The sequence below is a fragment of the Neopsephotus bourkii genome, unplaced genomic scaffold (assembly GCF_033783945.1).
Source record: "Neopsephotus bourkii isolate Nb327-2 ecotype Australia unplaced genomic scaffold, CSIRO-AGI_Nbou_v1 NB_168, whole genome shotgun sequence".
Taxonomy (NCBI): domain Eukaryota; kingdom Metazoa; phylum Chordata; class Aves; order Psittaciformes; family Psittacidae; genus Neopsephotus; species Neopsephotus bourkii.
The window spans coordinates 18,854,949-18,874,630 of NW_026900684.1; the positions used below are offsets into that span (position 1 = coordinate 18,854,949).

At 41.4% G+C, this 19,682-nt stretch overlaps 1 protein-coding gene across 4 annotated transcripts in view; it reads right to left on the reverse strand.

The window, feature by feature from the left end:
- The window catches only part of FAM13A (family with sequence similarity 13 member A), a 134,363-nt gene that overhangs the window by 71,435 nt on the left and 43,246 nt on the right, over positions 1-19,682 (reverse strand). For all 4 annotated transcript variants that reach the window (XM_061374618.1, XM_061374627.1, XM_061374636.1 and 1 more), the window contains exon 6: positions 5,180-5,352. In XM_061374618.1, the coding sequence (XP_061230602.1) occupies positions 5,180-5,352 (173 nt within the window). The remainder of the gene's footprint in view (positions 1-5,179; positions 5,353-19,682) is intronic.

The following is a 19,682-nucleotide window of genomic DNA, read 5'->3' on the forward strand; positions in this document are numbered from 1 at the left end:
CAGCAACAATACCTTGCACACAGAAAATCCTCTCTGAGGACTCAGAGCAGGGCCCACCAGAGGCTGCTGCCGAACGATGCAGAAGGCAACTGCCCTCACCACCTGAGGCCTCACTGGCCTCATTCCAGACCTTTGCTCCTTTCCTGAGCAGTTTTGCTGGAAAGTCCATAGCTATAGAGTCCAGGGCAGCCTTGTCAGCTGCCTGGCTGCAATCCCTTATGTAAACCTGGCAGCGAGGCTCCTGAGTGATAAGGCAAATTATTGCTTTGGTTAGGGACTGAATGTACTGGCATGACAGACTTCAAAAACAAAAAAACCCCAAACCTAAACAAAAATAGTCAGCTAAGCAAACAACACCAGCCCCCCTCTGTTTAATTTGTTCTGGCAACAACAGGCACCCAAGTTCTTATCACATGCCAGATAATAATGGTAAGTTTTAGCTTGTCTTGGTTTTAAACCGCAGCTGCTAAAAGAAAAGCCAACAAATAGGGGAAGTGTTTATAGTAAGCACAAACTTCTCAGTGTACAAATACATGGGTTTCATACCTCGACAATTAACAGCGGGAACATGGAGTGTCATTAAGAGGGTGCAGCAGGGTACATTAACCCAACTCTTACTTTAGAGAGGCAACTACAGCATGTGAAGCCTTGACTTGCAGGACATAAGCCAGATATAAGGATCTTTGTGAACAAAAGGTTGGTATAAACAAATCTTCCCTTTGAGAACATGAACATGTTAGAAAGCCGGCATGGGGTATCTGTGCTGGCAAATCTCACTGCAGCTGTGACTGCAGCCACAAACAGGAATTTATGATCTTTGGCACACAAAGACAAGGCTAAAAAGTACTGGAGAAGGCAGCCTGCTTACTGAACAACAGTAGTGGTTGCTCTAAGCTTTGGTTCTCAGGAACTGCACAGTTTTTCACAAAGTTTGACTGCCATACATGCACCCATAACCCAGCACCTGACCACTACTAGCAACGAACAGTACCTGGCTGCACTCCTCTGATCAATATATAACGGCATTGGAAACTGCAGGGTGCCCTCCCACTGAAGGATGCTCCTTCAAAACAGTACCAGAACTGCAGAGATGCAGCTCCAGGTAGAACAGCCATATACAACAGCAAAGCCTATTTTAGTGCCCTTTCCTGAGCAAAAGATCCAGGACATTGACAACAGAAGTCTGCAGACAGCAGGCACCTCTGAGCCAGCATAAGCCAAGAGATCTCTGCTCATCATCAACAATCCCCTGCCTCACATTTTGGCTGCAGGAAGCATTTTTCCTACTACCTGAAGGCTATCTCTTTGCTTGTATATGAAGTTTGGCACAAAAGGCTAAGAGCATTGCTTGTAAGAGGCCCTCCTACCTTTGTATTCACTTACATCTTAATATATCCTGTCCCTGAAGTAAAATCCATTTGAATGTTATTTGAAGCACTAAGGTTTAATACCTCTAGGCAGATCCAAAATCACTCCAGTTTCTACTGCAGTTATGTATACCCCTTCTGAACCAGTTTTGAGCAGACTTCGTCCTAGATAGTAGAAAGAAAGCAGGATCCAAAAAGGGACTCTGAGATTCACAGAGCTGCGAGCCTCATCTTAGCTCCCTCTCACTGAAGGTCTGGTAAGATCCCAGGGAGCCCTGATCCCTTCTGCCTAGTCCCAAAGCTGCTGCACTCCCTGGCTCATGAGGTCTGTAGTGTGGGTCTTGTGGCTCTCAACCAGGTAAAGATAAAGTACGTGTGTGGTTCCCATGGTCTGAAAGCTTGGCTGCCCTGCTCTAAAGCCCTGCACAGGAGCTCTTGGAAAAATGAGATCAGCCTCACAGAAATACATGTCAGGCTGCATATTGCCTGCAGACCTTCATGCTGCTCTCAGAGAATTCTTGTCTCCTGTTCCTTCCTTCCTTTCTCCACTGTTTCAGGATTTACTCAAAGACTGCATTACAGGTATGGTTTCCTGCTACTGCCTAATGAACAGTTTGTCCTTGGCATACACATGTAATAATGAGGCAACTTTCAAGAGAACACATACATTACGTGCTAGTGGGGATTATGGGTACATATAGTTAATCCACCTATTTTGGTGAGAAAAAAAGAACATATCAGCTTTACAAATACAATTTTCTTAGGATAACAGTTGTGAACAGAAGGTGATACAGATTTTATTCCCTGCACTATGTTTTGACTGCTACTAATGTATCACGTAATTTAAATAACAGCAGCACCTTCAAAAATTTCCTGCCATGAGGAATCATACCTGTTAGAAGGCATAACATGACTTTAATGTTTAAAGAATTGGTAAGCTATTTTAGAAGACACAGTTGTAACTGTAGCTGCTACTTATTATGCAGATCTTCATTTTAAGGTTAACTGTATGAAGACACATGCTGAGGGGTATTTTAAATAGTATCAGAATCAACTAATCAACCAGAATTCTTTCACTTTCTCCCTAAAAACCTCTGCTCTAGTGTCAAATGAAACTGATTGAAAATATATTAAAGATCACAGCCCTGAGTGGGTGGGTGGGTGAGCTTACAGGCTTACTGTATGCAGCTATTTCTTCACTGTTACACTTGCAAGCCTGCTAAAGGTGGAGTTCTGTATCTACTGTTCTGTGCAGCCCTTCACCCTCTTCTAATCCACCCATATCACAGTATCCGAGCATAGAAAGGGAACAAACCACAGGCGTTTTCATGAGACAGCAAATGATTATCATTGCCAAGAACAACCTTTATTCTTTTCTAGCAAAGATCATATGATAGCTGAGCAGATACAGACATTTCACTAAAATGTATCACATAATTACATATAATTAACGATAACATTTATTTAAGAACTGTTAGTACCTTGTGACACAACCCCCCTCAACAAGAATAGCAGTGTGTTTGCAAAGCCTTTTATGATCTAGGTCAGATGCCAGAGTACTTTTGCTGAAAAAGGTGAAAACTCCTAATGTAGCCTTGCTCTGAGACGATATCAGGTAATACCTCAATGTGAGCCTAGGTTACACAGGAGTGACACAAGGCTGCCAACAGCATGTTTAAAAACACTGATATATCAGAGCACTCCATTAATGACAGAGAATTTGGGTTTCTGACTGTTGTACAGACAGCTGTCTCCCAAGTGTATTAGGTCTGCAAGAGACCTCTCTTCCCTGTTAGGGATGGATGGCCCAGGGCCTCCTCTCCATCCTGCCCTGCCCAACAACCTGCCATCCTGGAGCGCAGTCAAAACCAGCTCCTTCTTTGGGACCAGCACTAGATCTCTGACAGAAGTACTGGAAGCTAACAGCAGTGCAGATTCTCAGTTAAGTAAGTATGTACAAATGTGTAACACAGGACAGATAATGAGGGCATTATTGAACAAAATGGGATTGCAAAAGAATTAATGTCTACATCTTATTAATTTCCCAGGTAAAATAAGAGACGCAGACAGAGATGAAAGATCATCTGAAGGCTTGAGCACTGAGATTAGGCTTCTGCCTAATTACAAACACATCTCATTTGGTGCTTAATGTCCTGTGCAAGTGGCTGAATGGTTCTGAGCTACTGGCTGCCCTAACTGTCCCATACTTCAACAGTACTCTTCTAAATAATCACAGATTGACGGGAAATTATGAATTCCTACAGCAAATAATTGTTGAGGACTGTTCTTCTGAAAAAATTATGGTTTTTTTGAGCACCTCATGAAGCACATCAGTCACACATGCCATCCCAGACATGAAACTTGTAAGTCCTTTGTTTCAACTTGATTTTCCTTTACATCTTGTAACATGTAATGGAGTATGGGCAGGGGCACACTCTCTGCCAAGCTCCAGAGTACCAATACAAGAGGCTGTAACATGTGACCCAGCTCCAACTGCTGGGCCTTATCTTGCTGGTAGAACTGCATTGCCTTCTCAGTTTTGCCAGCTGACCTACTTCGATAATTGTTTCCTCACTCATCTCAGTTAAAAGGACCTGGATTAATGAAGATGTGTAAATGAACCTGATGTTTTCTGGCTGCAGGAGTCTTGGGGTCAGGCTTGGGGACAGTAAGCCATGCAGCTGATGCAGGTAGAAGTTAAAGACCATGTGTGCCTGTGAGGGCTAGAAACCAGATTTGGCATTTATGCTTCACCACCATCACAATTCAAAATCTGGTGTTACTGCATCATTTCCTAACTCATCCCACCATTATTATAACCAAAATCTGGTGCTAGTGCATAATTTGCAAACTCGTCTCATAAGGTGAGTGCTGTCTGTCTGTGCTAGTGCTGAGAATAGCACGCTTCTCCTGCTGACACAGTGAAGTCACTCAGTTACGTGTTTGGCAGCACTGCCTCTGCTTTGTGTTCTGTGTTGGTATGCAGAGACGCCGTGGTGTCGTGTTTCATGACATGCAAATAGCACAGTTTCCCACATTAGGCCAATCCCATATTTCAGTAGCATACAGCAATTTCCCACAGTAACCTGAATCCTTCATGCACTGCACTAGACACAAGAAGAAAGGGAATGACAGACTCAATTCAATATGCTGAGAACAATAAAAATACACTGGTTCAGTGAGATGTTCAGTGAATAACTTTACAACAAACTAAACTGTCCATTACCTGTTTGCTTCACTGATAAAGTGCCAACAATCAAAACTCAAGATTCTCTTTTAGATGCTCTAGACAGACGGACTCTTACAGATGAATTCAGACAGATACAAACAGGTACTCTTTATTCTCTGTCTTGTCTGAGCAACACTAGTACTTATCATTATTCCTGCCAGAAAGAAAAAAACCCTCAAACGCCCCTTCCTTTTTGGATTAAGAATGGGATTAAAATCAGCTATCTGTTAAGACCTAAACGGGAAAGATCAAACATGCTTAACTACTAATACACCTTACATTTTGGTTGCATCTTGTGCTTGGTGTAATTTCTAGTGCTTGATCTTAGATCAGTCCTGTCCATCTGCACTCTTTCACCAGCCAGCCCACCTTCATATGCTTGAAAATTTATAATGGGAAGGCAACGCAAAGCACAGAGCTGGCTTTGTAAGGAACATGTTGGAATGTGTGGCTTTAACAGGGATACACATGTTAATTTGCCTTATACCCCAGCATACTGACTTTGTAAGCACAAAGTTTTCAAAATGCTCAGAGCTGGTGGTGCAGGTACAGAACAAACACAAAGGAAAAAAGGAACACTAACCTGGAGAAAAAAGCATCACTGCTAATGAAGGAAATTTCATCTGTTAAATCCATCTCCTTCCAACGTGAACCACCATCTGTCAATCGGAGGCTGACCTGAGGTATTCCATCTGATAGGCCTGGTTGTGGCACTAGGCATGTTTGGCCGGATCCTTTCATTGTGGAATTTGTCATCTATAGAAGTAAAGAGAGAGAAAAATGAAACATGAAAGGAAGAAAGGACAGAGCAGCTTTTTCAGATAATCTAACAAAAAGACATTCCATACCAGTGTACAAACAAAGAATATGACAAGGTGAGAAATAACAGTATAGAATACATATGAATCAGACATTCTGTTTGATAAAGACTATTTAAAGAAAAATAAAGGTGTGCGTATGGGAAGAACAGGGGTTCTTTCCATAGGTCACAAGATTTAAAAAAGGAGGGTAACTAAAATAAACAGAAAGTTATTTTCTGAATCACAGAAAACTTTCCATTGAATTTGATTTGCATCTTGACACAGCTAGAGAAACAGATGGTAAAGGCAATCATACACCTCTTCTCCTATCCTTTTTAATTTCAACTGACATCAAAATGTGCCCTGGAAGGAAATTTCTTAGACTGTGAACATTCTGTATTTATGTTCTTTGCTGAGGCAGCCAGGACACAGAGCTGGAAGTTCAGTTCCCTAAATCCAAGACAAAGTTTCCAAGCATCACTGAGCCCATCTACATGAAGCCAGGGATCTTGCTCTGCTCTTTCAGCAGAAGCATACAGAACACAAGTGGAGACAGTGCTCCATTAGATGGGTGTCCAGTATCAGCAGCAGATAAAGGATGCTTAGGGGAAAAAGAGCAAGTACAGAGGTCTGTCACTCATGCATTGCCACAGCTTTTAGCAGTCTGTGCTTTGGGGCTTTTTTTTTTACTTAAGAGGTTGCACCTGGTTCACTGTGTTATAAGCAAACATTGCACCTAACCTTTGTGCTTACAATCAGTTTTCTCCTGTGTTCCCTGCTATGTTTAGCCTTTGCAAGATCCTATGGCTGGGAGTTTCACATCACATTTCACAACAACTTTGTTACACACTAATTAAAGTTATATAAGAAAAGTATTTCTATTTTAGATATGGTGACAAATATCCTTTCCCTTGTTTCTGAATTATGAGAATTTGCAAATAATTGTTCCTCACTCATCTTCCCCATACCATTCTTGCCTTTATACTATTCCAGCAGTTGTCTCTTATCAGACAAAAAAAACCAAAACAGTTTATATAGCCTTCAATTTTACAGAAGTATTGTGATGTGTTTGAGCCTTTTTGATGCTTTTCTCTACACCTTTTCTTTCACCTTCCGTAGCCAGAGCTGCAGGCAGCATTATATACGTAGGCAGATTTAGTGGTGGCTTCTTATCAAAACCCAGCATTTTATTTCCTTCCATGACTGCTTACTGATCTGAGAGCTTCATGATGTTTCAGCAGCATCAAGAGCTCTTTTCTGAAAACAAGATACAATTTGGAGCTCATCATTGTACACATGTATACAATTTGTGGTTTGTGGGCATTAGTTACCATAGAGTGACGGAAATTCAATTTGTAATTCTTTTCAGCCAGTACAGAGTAAATTAGGAGCCTTCTGTAAGTCCCTGTAGCCAGCTTTTAGTTTTTCCTACCTTGAGTGAGTTTCTAATATCAGCACATTCAGACTCTTTCTGGGTCATTACTGAAGTGGTTGAATAGCACAGATTCCAACAAAGATCCCTAAGGGACGCCAAGGAACCATCTCTCCACTGATAAACCAATCATATATTTTTATTGCTTTCTAATTATTAATCCATAAAGTCTTTTCTGATAAACCAACCATGTATTTTTACTGCTTTCTAATTATTAATCCATAGAAAGTCTTTTCTGATAAACCAACCATGTATTTTTACTGCTTTCTAATTATTAATCCATAGAAAGTCTTTTTTGATAAACCAACCATCTATTTTTACTGCTTTCTAATTATTAATCCATAAAAAGTCTTTTCTTATCACAAGACATCTTTGCTTCTTTAAAAACCTTTGATAATCGTATCAAAACCTTTCGAAAATTCAAGTGTGCTACATTGACTATACCTATTCACATACTCACTGGCTCCTCTGTGACAATTTTTTCTCTAAAGAAGTAATGCTGGTGCTTCTTAATGACTCCAATTATCTATTTGTTGATTAATTCTGCTGCCTGCTGCAGTTTCTAAAATCTGGACTTTCTGGATCACTCTTGAACCCTTTTCTTACCTGGCTTACCCTAAGATTTTTAGGAAAATTCTTGGTGCTTCCTCTGTTTCATAATGCTTTGTTTCACTTACATTTGTATTCTAATGCTTTGTGTGTGTTGAAAAGTTTCATGGGACAGAAAGCTGCTTCTTACTGAAAAATAATACATATACCAGAGGCAAAGGCAAACCAGAGCGATATATTAACAGAGCTTCCCAGCTTCAGCCTCTGGACTGCATGTGCTTGGTGAGATCCTGCCTTTGCTAATATGACTGGGCATTTTGCCTGGAGTCAACATCTCACCTTTGGACCACCACTGGCTTGAATCAATACAATGTCAGCCCATTGACTGCAGCGGTCACTGACTGTTGAAACCACGGAAACTGGGCACACAGCACACAGGCATCAAGCCATGGCTCTCACCTGCTACATAACTTCAACAGTGCTGTGATTTAAAAGGGGAAGACCATGTCTGGGGGGAGAAGGGGAGGCAGGGATGTACACATGGAAGCATTACAGGAGGGACTCACAACAGGAGGCAGCAGGGCCTAGGATTTGGAGGCACCAAATTCTGCTGGAATGGCTGTTAAGCTTTTCTTTCCCCCTGAAAACCTGCAGTCCCTCATCTAGCTGTTCTGCATCTGGAGGTGACAGTTGTCAAAGTGACATCTCTCAAAGTGGCCTTTGGTGTTACTTCGCCACCTCCTAAAGCTGATGTCATGAACACCAGACAAGCTCTTCACCAGAGTTACAAGAAATGGTGACTACATGTATACACAGACCTCTAAACTAAAACAGCTCCTACACTGTCCTATTAGTACTTTACAGGAGTACACGTGGGTCTAAGCAAAACAGGCAACCTCTGTGATGTAGCACGTATGCCAGCAGCAACGGAAGCCTTGAAAACAGCAGGAAGCCAGCCTTTCCACCCCTACTATACTATGTGCATCCTGATTTTAAGATTGCAATTAACAAAGCTAAATAATTTTGCTACTGGATACTGCATTAGTAAAATCTGCCTTAGACAACAAGAAGCACTAGGGAACAGGCAGCATCTGCCAAACAGCATGTATCTGATTCCCTCTGTGCAAATTATTCACGAACTTTACAATCATTTACAGAAGCTCCTTTTACTGGAAAATTCCATTTCCCCCCCATTTATTATTCTGGTGCTCTAAAAGGAAAAAAAAAAAAAGTTTTGGTACAGTCTTTAATTCTTCTCATTTTCTAGCAATAAAACATCACTTGGATGCAGGCACTTCCAACAAAAGGCATGCCAATTACATACAAGCTCTGCAACAAAATTCCATTTGAAAGATCAGATTCAAATTAGGATTATCACTGCATTTCCAGGGTACCTCAAAATCATTAAGAAGTGGAAGGAACCAATGTTTCAGATGATTTATAAGCTACTATTTTGATAGCTTTGGAAAACAGTATTTTTTGTTTTTTCTTTGGCAATATAGTCTACAAGTCATGGCAACTTATCTCTGAATTACACTTACATTTAGTTTCAGTGCAAAACTGCTTTCAGTTGCATCTGTATATAAACACATTGAGGAGCACAGACTCAATGATCCTTGTGAGTCCATTCCAACTTGAGATTTTCTATGATTCTATGTAGCAAAATGTATTCCTTGAACCCATATGTATTAAAAGTTAAATAAACTTTTTAATTTAAGTAATAGGTCTTTAATCTTTATTAACAATAGGAAAGAAAAATGTCCACTGACCTCATTCTACAGTTTTTAGTTACCCTGTGAAAAAGCCACCTGCACAACTATCGTAACAACAGCACTTCAGTGGGGTGCCTCTGAGATGAAGATGTGCCCACGGGTAGACAAAGACTGGCATAATTTGAATTCCTTACAAAACACATTAAAGAGCTATGGACAGAGGCAGCCTAAACACTTTTTGTGTGGTGAAGCTCACAAGAGATCATTTTTTGGCAGATTTCTTTGTACATGCACATGCATATGTTTCATGCAATGAAGTTTGAGAGAGCAATACCTTACAAAGTGACAATACCTTGCAAAACTGCAGTGCTATAAGTTATTCATTATCAAGACAATACTGGGAAGACAAGCGTATTAGTTGTTAAATGACAGAAAAGAGAGAGAAAAAAGACAAATTTTGTATAAAGGCTATTCTCATTTTCTCCAATACACTCCCTTTTGTGCTCAGCCTAACGAGCCACCTTATCCTCCGTGGGATGGGGACGACAGCCAGTGAACCCTCAGGAGGTCTATTACAAAGGCACACAAGAAATCTGTAAGAAGTTCAGGCATGAGTTTAAAAGGAAACAACAATGAAACAAAAGCCCCTGTAGAAACTTGCTGCATGTTGTAACACATTTCTACAGGCTGTATCTTGTTACACTCTGTACCAAGTACTGTAGGAGGTTTGTAGTTAGCTGTGCAGCATACTCTCATTTGCATTTTGTCTTCAGAACAGCCATTCCACTGAACGACAAGGAAAGATTCAAGTGAGGTTTACAAAGGTCTTGAATGGAAGAATCTCCCCCACTCCCCAGATAAGGGCAAACCTTAGCTAGAAGGCAGTTGTTTTCAACTCATAATGTTCTTGAAAGTACTAACAATAAGAAAGAAAGCCACTGCCTGTTCATTAAAACATCATCCTGTACAGCGGCTGTTTTGCTTTTCTCAAGAAGACTTTTGGAAACAATATCCTGTTTGTGTTTTAGCTGACAGCCCTTTACATTTAGCTTATGCCACTTCTATTATTTTTTTCCCCTCAGATTTAACAACAACCTGATTTTTCCCCTCAGATTTAACCTGACTTCATTCCTTTTCTGTTTGATCATTGTTACAAAGTCTAGTTGGAGGCAAATAACTAGCCTTAATGATCTGGATGATGAGGCAGAGCATACCATCCTCAAGTCTGCAGATGACACAAAACTAGGAGGAGTGACTGACATGCCAGAGGTCATGCTACCATCCAGAGCTGACAAGAGCCTCACGTAGTTCAACAAGGGGAAGTGCAAACTCTTGTGCCTGGGGAGGAACAACCAGCATGTGCTGGAGTCTACCCAGATTGGCAAAGAAGGCCCTGGGGTACCTGGTGGACAAGCTGACCATGAGTCAGCCATATGCCCCTTGCCACAAAGGCATCCAGAGGTGTCCTGTGCTGCATTAGGAGAAGTACTATCAGCAAGTCAAAGGAAGTGACCCTTATCCTCTACTCAGCACTAGTGCGGCCACACCTTGAGTGATGAGACCAGTTCTGAGCTCCCCAGTGTTCTACAAAAGAGATGTGGACATAACTGGAGAGAGTCCAATGAAGCGCCATGAAGATGATGAAGGGACTGACTCATCTATCCTCTCAGGAAAGGCTGAGAGAGCTGGGACTGTTCAGCCTAGAGAAGAGAAGGCTCAGGAAGGATCTTATCAAAGAGTACCAATACCTGAAGGGAAAGTGCAAAGAGGATGCAGACAGATTCTTTTCAGTAGTGCCCAGTGACAGGAGCAGAGGCAATGGGCACAAACTGAAACACAGGAAATTCCCTCTGAACATCAGGAAATATTTTTTTACTGTGAGCATGGCCAAGCACTGGCACAGGTTGACCAGGGAGGTTTTGGAGCCTCTATCTGTGGAGATATTCAAAAGCTCTCTCATCGTGGCCCTGTGCAGTTGGCTCTAGGTATCCTGGCTGAGCAGTGGGGGTGGACAAGATGACCCAGAGAGGTCCCTTCAACCTCAATCGCTCTGTGATTCTGTAATTTTCCCTTTTACATTCTCATTTATCCAGCTAACTAAACATATTAATTGCTGTAAACTGTGATGCCTAAAATGGTGTGGCACGTGTCAAAGGAGCATTTTGTCCCAGGCAAAATCTAACCCATATGGCCTGCCAAAGAGAAATCCATAAATCTTTGTAAGTCCATAAAAAGCTTCACTTCAGAAGATGACACCAATAAATTCAAGAAAAACCCAGAAAAATTGGAATGTTCTTGTTGAAGAACAAATCTGTCTCCTGAAGCATTTTCATCTGGCGAAGCCTAACCTCAAACTGCCTTTGACAAAGATCAGATTCAGCCTGAACCAGGTATGTTGTGGGCTGTTAGGTTACAGTTGCAGGCCTTCAGCAGGGGTTCTGCCAAAGTCTGCTACTCTGTAATTTAAAATGCATCTTTATTCTCAGCAAAATACAAGTAAAATAGTATCAGATGCTACTGACAACCAAAGGGACAATCCCAATAAAGGATAATCAAAACAGCAAAGAGTGGACAGCTACAAGGAATTATTACACCACACATCCTGCATTAAGCTTTCAAGTTTTGCTGTCTCAGAAAGTTCAGATACAAGGAACTGTTTTTTGCAGTTTTATTAGTGACGAGTCAGTTTTATGACCAATATAAATACACATCATGCTGGGTGTTGAAGAAAGTGCAAGAAAACCTTTCCCCTAGAGGCACAAGCTGACCAGTCAAGGTGGCATCATCCCACACATATGAGAGCCAAGATTCTTCATAAATGACTCGCTGCATCATAGAGATGCTTCATCTCCTTGTGAGCTGCCAGAAGTTCCTGGGTTCAAAGATAAAAGATAAATATACCACATTCGAAAGGTCTGATGTATGGTGACTCTAATCTTTCAATGTTCTTGAAGAAGAGGGACTGCTCCACACCAAGATGCCATATGCATTGACATGGAGTAAAGATACATATCCTTAGCACAGCTCATCTTGCTTTTTTGGGTGTCTCACTCATCTTCTCAAGGAGGAAAAAGAAAAGCTTCCAACATCCCAAGCTATGTTGAACATGCAGATGAACATGTAAATAATCAGGGTAATTTATACCCATTTGAGTAATTAGGCAGTCAAGATGCAGAACTTTTTGAAGAAGCTAACTGTGAGTTTATAGTTAAAATGTCATAATTGAAAGTATGACAAAGATGTTTCAATGAGGTTATCATAACCCCCCCCCCCCGGAGGTATTTAAAACATTTACAGCACTTTCTTTTATTTAATACTGCATGTACTTAAGTCTTCCAGAGAAGAGAGGAACCTCACTCAGAAACTTCCTTAATAAACTAATGGTACTCAGAGATGTCCACCAAAACAAAGAGGCCCACATTACCTTTTGAAGAGTTTCATATTTTGCCAGCTTAGGGCTCTTTCAGCTTACAAGTAGTGTGTATCAGTATAAATATTCTACGGAATAGAAAAAGGCATGTTTCTTTGCAAAAACCTAGGCACGGCTGAATGATGCAGGGAAACTTGAAATGCTTTCTTTCCCACTCTAGACTCAATTTGCCTATTAGCACAAACCTTACATGTTAATCTATCTGTTCATCAGCATTACCTCTGCTTCATGAATGACGCAGAAAGGGAGACCATCAGCCAGATGTACCTCTTGCCTGACAGCTAACCAACCTGACTCCACCAGTTCACTCAACCAGGCACATGTGTCTTTGCCAACAGACCGGCCAACCTGGCAAGGAGAGCTTCAAACTAGTAAAGGTGGAAGAAGGGGTGAGTTATAAAGACCACACACACACAAAGCAAAACAAGGACTGAGTGGGTATACCTCCAGTAAGTGCATGCAGCCAGGGAAGTGCCTATAGGACATGACTACAGGGTATCCTCTTGTACCCCTCCTGGAAAACAGACATGCTCCAATGCTCCTCTGAAATGCTTGTATGCACAGAGCATGGAAAACAAGCAGGAAGAACTAGAGATCTATGTGTGGTCACAGGGCTTTGATCTCACTGCAGATCAAAAACAGATCCACAGAGGCATCGCGGGATAGCTCACATGACTGGAATGTTGCCATCAATGGCTACATGCATTTTAGGAAAGACAGACCAGGTGCTGGAGTTGCCCTTTGTGTGTGAGAACACCTGGAATATTCGGAGCTCTGTCTCAGGGTGGATGAAGAGCAAGTTGGGAGCTTATGTGTCAAGATTAAAGGGCTGACCAGCAAGGGTGACACTTGTGGGTGTTCGCTACAGACCACCTGCATCAAGAGCACACAGTAAATGAGACCTTTTACTTCTTAGCTGGAAGTACCCTCACAATCATACGACCTGGTTCTCATAGTGAACTTCAACCACCCTGACATCTGCTGGAGGAATAACAGAGCAGGGAACAAAGAATCTGGGAAGTTCCTGGAAAGCACTGATTATAACTTTCTGATGCAGGTGATGGAGGAGCCAATGAGGAAAGGTGTGCTGCTGGACCTATATTAACAAACAAGGAAGGACTTAGTGATGTGAAAGTTGGGGTCAGCCTGGGCTGCTGTGACCATGAGATCATGGAGTTTCATACCATGTGAGGAGGAAACAGGGCAATATAAGATTGCAACCCTGGACTTCAGAAAAGCTGACTTTAGCCTCTTCAGCAATGACAAAGACAGTGGGATTGAATGCATCCTCAGCAAGTTTGCCGATGACACAAAGCTGAGTGGTGCAGCTGACACTCCTAAGGGACAGGATGTCATTCAGAGGCACCTGGACAAGCTCAAGAAGAGAGCCCATGTGAACTTAATGAGGTTCAACAAGGCCAGCAGGTTCAGGGAGGTGATTCTGCCCCTCTACTCTGTTCTCGTGAGACTCCACCTGGAGTACTGCATCCAACTCTGGAGTCTTAAGCACAGGAAAGACATAGAGCTGTTGGAGCAGGTCCAGACAAGGGCCACAAAGATGATCAGAGGGCTGGAACACCTCGTCTATGAGGAAAGGCTGAGAGAGTTGGACTTAGCCTGGAGAAGAGAAAGATCTGGAGAGACCTCGCTTCAATACTTAAATGGGCCTTTCAATACTTAAAGGGGGTGTATAAGAAAGATGAGGATAGACTTTTTAATAAGGCTTGTTGTGTAATGGTTTTCAACTAAAAGAGGGCAGATTCAGACTAGATACAAGGAAGAAAGTTTTTATGATGAGGGTAATGAAACACTGGGAACAGGCTGCCCACAGAGGTGGTGGGTGCTCATCTCTGGAAACATTCAAGGTCAGGCTGGATAGGGCTTTTGAGCAACCTGATCTAGTTGAAGATGTCCCCGCCCACGGCAGGGGGATTTGACTAGATGACCTTTAAAGGTCCTGTCCAACTCAATCTATTGCATGACTCTAAGCTTGGAGTGGACTTAAAGCAAGAGAACAGTCATCTTTCAAGAGACTGCTCTAAGTGCTAAAAATGGGCTAGTGCTGAAACACAGATTCAGTTAAAAAAGTAATAAAATATAAAAAAGTAATTAAAAACCACCTTGATTCATCAATTCATCTACTGCTTACAATACGGATTTTAAAGCCATGTAGGCATATTGCAGCTGACAAGTTCTTTCAAAGAAAAAATGCTTCAGCATCTTAAACAGCTGACACTGGGAGACAAAGATCAATAGCTCTGTAATCCTTATCAGGTTTAGCAGAGAGTCAGCACAGATAACATAAGCAATAACACATACTTGAAAAATTCAGCTACCAGCTCTCTTCTGTACTCACAACCAAGAATCAAACCCTTCCCTGAGTAACTGCTACACTGAAATCATAAAGTCATGATGAATGCAGTCATCCTTACAATCTGTGCAGATGCCGCTGTCACATTTGGATTTCTGTTACTCTACTTGTATTTTTAGATATTAGATCACTAAAACAATGCCTCTGTACTCCACCCTACTCAGATATCAAAGTTATAAATTTGATGCAATCCTAAAGTGTATATAAAGATTTAAAGTTCAACCGAGTTCTGCTGTTTTATGTGATTTCCTGTGTCTTAAAGAGGTCAAGACCCTTTGGATTCAAAGAGATGAGCATTATCTTCCTTTAAACCACAGCCTCCATATCTGACAGAAGCCACTGCAAACAGCAGAACTGCTTAAATGCTTAAAAGTAAACACATACTTACAAACTTTGTTAACACTGCATGATTCCAGAGGTAAGGAGCTAGCAAATGCTCTCAGAAATCCTATAAAATTCAAGCACACAGTTATCACATTTCTAGCTCCAGAGTTAGGTCACTTTCACTGTATGTGGATCCCGTAATCTTGTTTCAGTAAACTTTCTCAAAGTTAAAGTCGTGTCTGTTATAGCCTACAGTCAAAGCCCATGGACTTGAAATTGTACAGGAATTACTTGTGTCAGAACCATTTTCTTATTTGTAACTGCTGTACTGAATTTTGTCTATTTTCAGTGAAGCTTTAAATTAATGCTGTAACAGCAAGTTAATTCCTAATGTGTTGCAGATATCCAAATCACAATAAACTCACTGTCTCTAACTGTATTAGACCCACAGAACTAATCTAAATGAAGAGCAACAGACACTGATTTTACTTATTGAAGTTAATAGACAGGATTCTGAATACAGACTGAGATTCACTGAGATGGTAACACTTTTTCCCCAGTTACTTCTCCATCAAAACAAATTTCTTGAAACTTTAGTAATACTGCCAATAGAAAAGTCTGAAGAAAATCTCTACAATATGGCTGATTCTGGTCTGAGGCCACAGGAAACCACTCTGGGAAACCACACCTGTGGTTCATCAGAGCTGTTTAAATTATGATGTCTCAGTGAATGTATTTGAGCTTACTACTCACTGCTCTTTGTACCAGCAAGATGAAAAGGAGATGCATAAACAAATCAGTTCCATCTACCTTTATCTTTAAACAAGTCCACAGAAACAGGGCATCCCAGAATCCTCATACACTATTCAAACCCCTGCACTGCATTTAAGGCATTAATAGACATGACTGTAGTGGTACCTATATTGTGGACCACATACTGTTACCTCAGCCTCCAGCTGCATTAACTGGAAAGTGTTTGGTTAAAATTATCTTCTTCCCAGACTTGCTTCTCTAACACAAAGTCTAACCAGACTACCCAGTGAATCACCTAATACAGAAAGGCATAGGAGGGAGAAGCCCTGTGTTTACCTGTGCTACCTGCTTCCATGCTTACTTATTTAGTCACTATCTTGGTTTGAACTGTCCATGTATGACTAATAAGGCTAGACTTAATGACAAGTAGAAGCTCCCTAAAGGACTCCAGTACTGACCCCATTTTTTCCCCCATTAGCTCTATTCCCTATGACATATACAACTTAGTCAATCAGTGAAAAAGGCCTTTTACTGTAAATGAGTTGCTGCATGATATATAGGAAAAAAAAATCCCACACAAAATACTTCAATAGCAAAATAATCGTTTACTGTGATCTGGGACTACACTCACATTATTGATATTTAAGGCAAACAAAATTTGCCTATTTTCTTTGTGCAACTGGCAATTCCAAATATCAAAGCACTTGACTAAGTGCTTTACCAAAAATAACTGACATTCTGGTGCTCAAGGAAGATCTGGATGAACAGTAAAAAAGTTACCCCAGAGATGCTTCCACGAGGGCAAATTCAGTGAACAAACTCCAAATTCTCCCTGAAGGCTAAACATAAATATTGTGTACTCCAGAAAGATGTCATTTGAACCAAAGCTATCCTGTCCTAAAACCATTAAAATTCAAGACATCAACCCAGCAGTAAGATAATCTTCAAACCTGAGAGTCTCCATGGAACACAAAAGGAGACTGTTGGAGTGAACCTTCAACACCGTAAGGCCCCTTTCCCGCCAGAAGCCAAGTGCGTTTGCCTAAGGGAGCCCTTTCAGCCTCCTACCCGTGCAGCCATACAGGCAACTTTGTCAAAATGCTGCAAGTGTGCAGCACGCATGGGATGGGGGCCAAAAAGTGACAAGATGTATGGGCCTCAAGCCAGAAGATACAACAAGCTCCTAGTGATTGCCAACTGCTGCATGGCATCTGTTTGCAGAAGGAAATCTAGCACAGGCAATGTTCTGAATCGGGGCAGAGTAAACTTCCTCCAAGTGGAGAGGCAGGAGTGTGATTGATGTAGACCTTTCAAGTCAGAGGTTCTGCAGGTGTGGCAGAGAATAGAACCCTGCAGTTGAACACCCAGCCAGTTCACTAAACTGAAATGTTTAACTCTCTGATTTGACAACTTCATCCATTGGTAAGGAATCTCACTGAAAGGTATGCTGAGGACTCCCTGATAGGCATAAAAAAAGAAAGCTCTAAAACAAAATAAGCATGGATGCCTTCATATCAGTGAGATATACCATCTAGTTTCAAAGAAATATACAAGGAAGATTACATAATAAAAAAAAATACATCCTTCTTCTTGAGGTAATGCCAAGCTCCTTATGCATATATTTTCTGGGACTATATAAAATAATCCTCCCTTGCACTCCTTCCTAGAGAATTCCATCAGTTAACAGTTTGGCACATACTGTCTTTGTGTCACAGATGGTCTGAACGCACTGAGGAAGACTCCAGCCTTTGCCTTTTTTTTTTTTTTCCTGTTTACATTTATGTAATTGCTTCAGCATGAAACTGCTGGTACCCTCAATCTGCCCCACATATAAGACTGGTTCCACATACTCTTGCAAAGTCACTCATAAGTTCATTTTTGAACTCCAAGGACCTCGAAATCCCCTTTTCCTACTGTGCTTGCAGTCCCAGGCAATGCACTAACACATCAGGCTGGCTGTGTTTCCTCTTATGCTCTGGGATTGAGTCCATCCATGTGTGAATATCACCATCGACTATAAAGCAGGGAAAAAAACCCTCATAGGTAAAACCAGACAGTGGACTGTAAATGGCATTTACCTTCTTTTCCTGTGCATTTCTGTTCCACATATGGAGACTGGAAAGATGGATCTACCATTGCTTGGCCACAGTAAGTACCTGAGTATTTCTTATGGCCTTTGTTCCATACTGGTGGCTATCCTTCAGCTTCAGTATTTTTAAGCTGTATCAAGAACAGTATAGATGCTGATGAGGTATAAGGCACCCTGATATCTCAAATTACCAAGTGAAGCTCTGGTAGTGAGGTTGCTTTCTAAAGCAGACACCTTGTACTAACCAGGAATTCTGTCACAAGCTCCAACAAAGGCAACTGGATACTGAGAGTGTCAAGAATCAGCTTAATCCTCTTTTGGACATGCTTAAATGGGGTCAGCACTACAGGTCAAGTGATTACTGCAGAACAGTTGGTCTGTGCAAACTCCTTGTGTGGACATATCTAGAGTCACAGTACCTCTGTGCAGCAGCAAAGCTTATGGCCTCTTAAGAAATATAAAAATCAATCCTCAGTCACTATCCTGAATGCAGAGTCAGAGCATCCCCACAGACAGCAAAGATAATATTTGTCTCCAAATCTTAAGAGTTCTCGCCTGGCTACAGAGACACTCTCCTCTGAAAATAATTTCTGCCCTTGATTCACTTGGTTTCTTTGGACTCTCCCAGCTTGAACAATAGAGGTATCAAGAGTAAGAAGCACAAATATGGCCAGGTGATCACAATCAGAGGAGAGATGTAGCAATGCACTTAGAAAGCTGACTATGGTGATGATTTGTTTCCAGTTTCCCACAGGGCAGACTTTCTGCTCATGTCTGTATCCAGCTGCCTATTCAGAACAATAGTGAGAGCAATAAAAATTACGGTAGGTTACTGCAGTTACAATGGGCATCATTTGATATTTCAATACAGCCTTAAAATAAATATGCCACCTCCAGTGAAGGAATCTTAAAGTAAATGCTCTGTAAACATCAGCTGTGCTATTGAAGGGCAAATGTTAATCAGACCATCAAAAGCCAGGGAACACAGGTAAGTCAAGTCAGTACAGCACCCATCACATTCCTCCATCCTTCCTGTTGGCTAACTGTTTGAGGTGTAAACAAGTAAGTGTTTGCCAAAGGACTGCTGTGTTAGAAAAGCATGAAGCTGTGCCAAAATTCAGAGCTGCTCCAGTGAAGTCCATGTAAGTATGTTGAGAAGTCTCAAACAAGCTTCTGAAAAACCTGTCTTTCTCCATGTATGGTACTTCTCCCGCTCACAGCATGACAATGATTACACAGCAATGAAAGCATTCGCTGCCTAAAAGACACTGTTGGCACTGGCCTGAACTGTACTATATCCCATAAAGTGCAGACAGATCCTTAAAGGAAGATAAATTAGCTTTACATCTGTATTTTTCCTGCTTTGCTATACCATACGGCCAGCTCATTAACAAAAGAACCTGAAGAGGTGAAGTGACAACTGCAAGGTTCACTCTAGCTACCCACCCTTCAATTGCTTTTCCTTCTCAGCATTAAAGAATTCTGTTTATGTACTCTGTACAAAAAGCAGGTTCAGGCCACAGGGATTTTGAAGACAGCAGGAGCAGCATTTTCAAGCATACTGATAGCGGAATAGACTCCACAACTTCGTTAAAGTTGTAAAGTAGGTATGCTTTATTCAGCTGA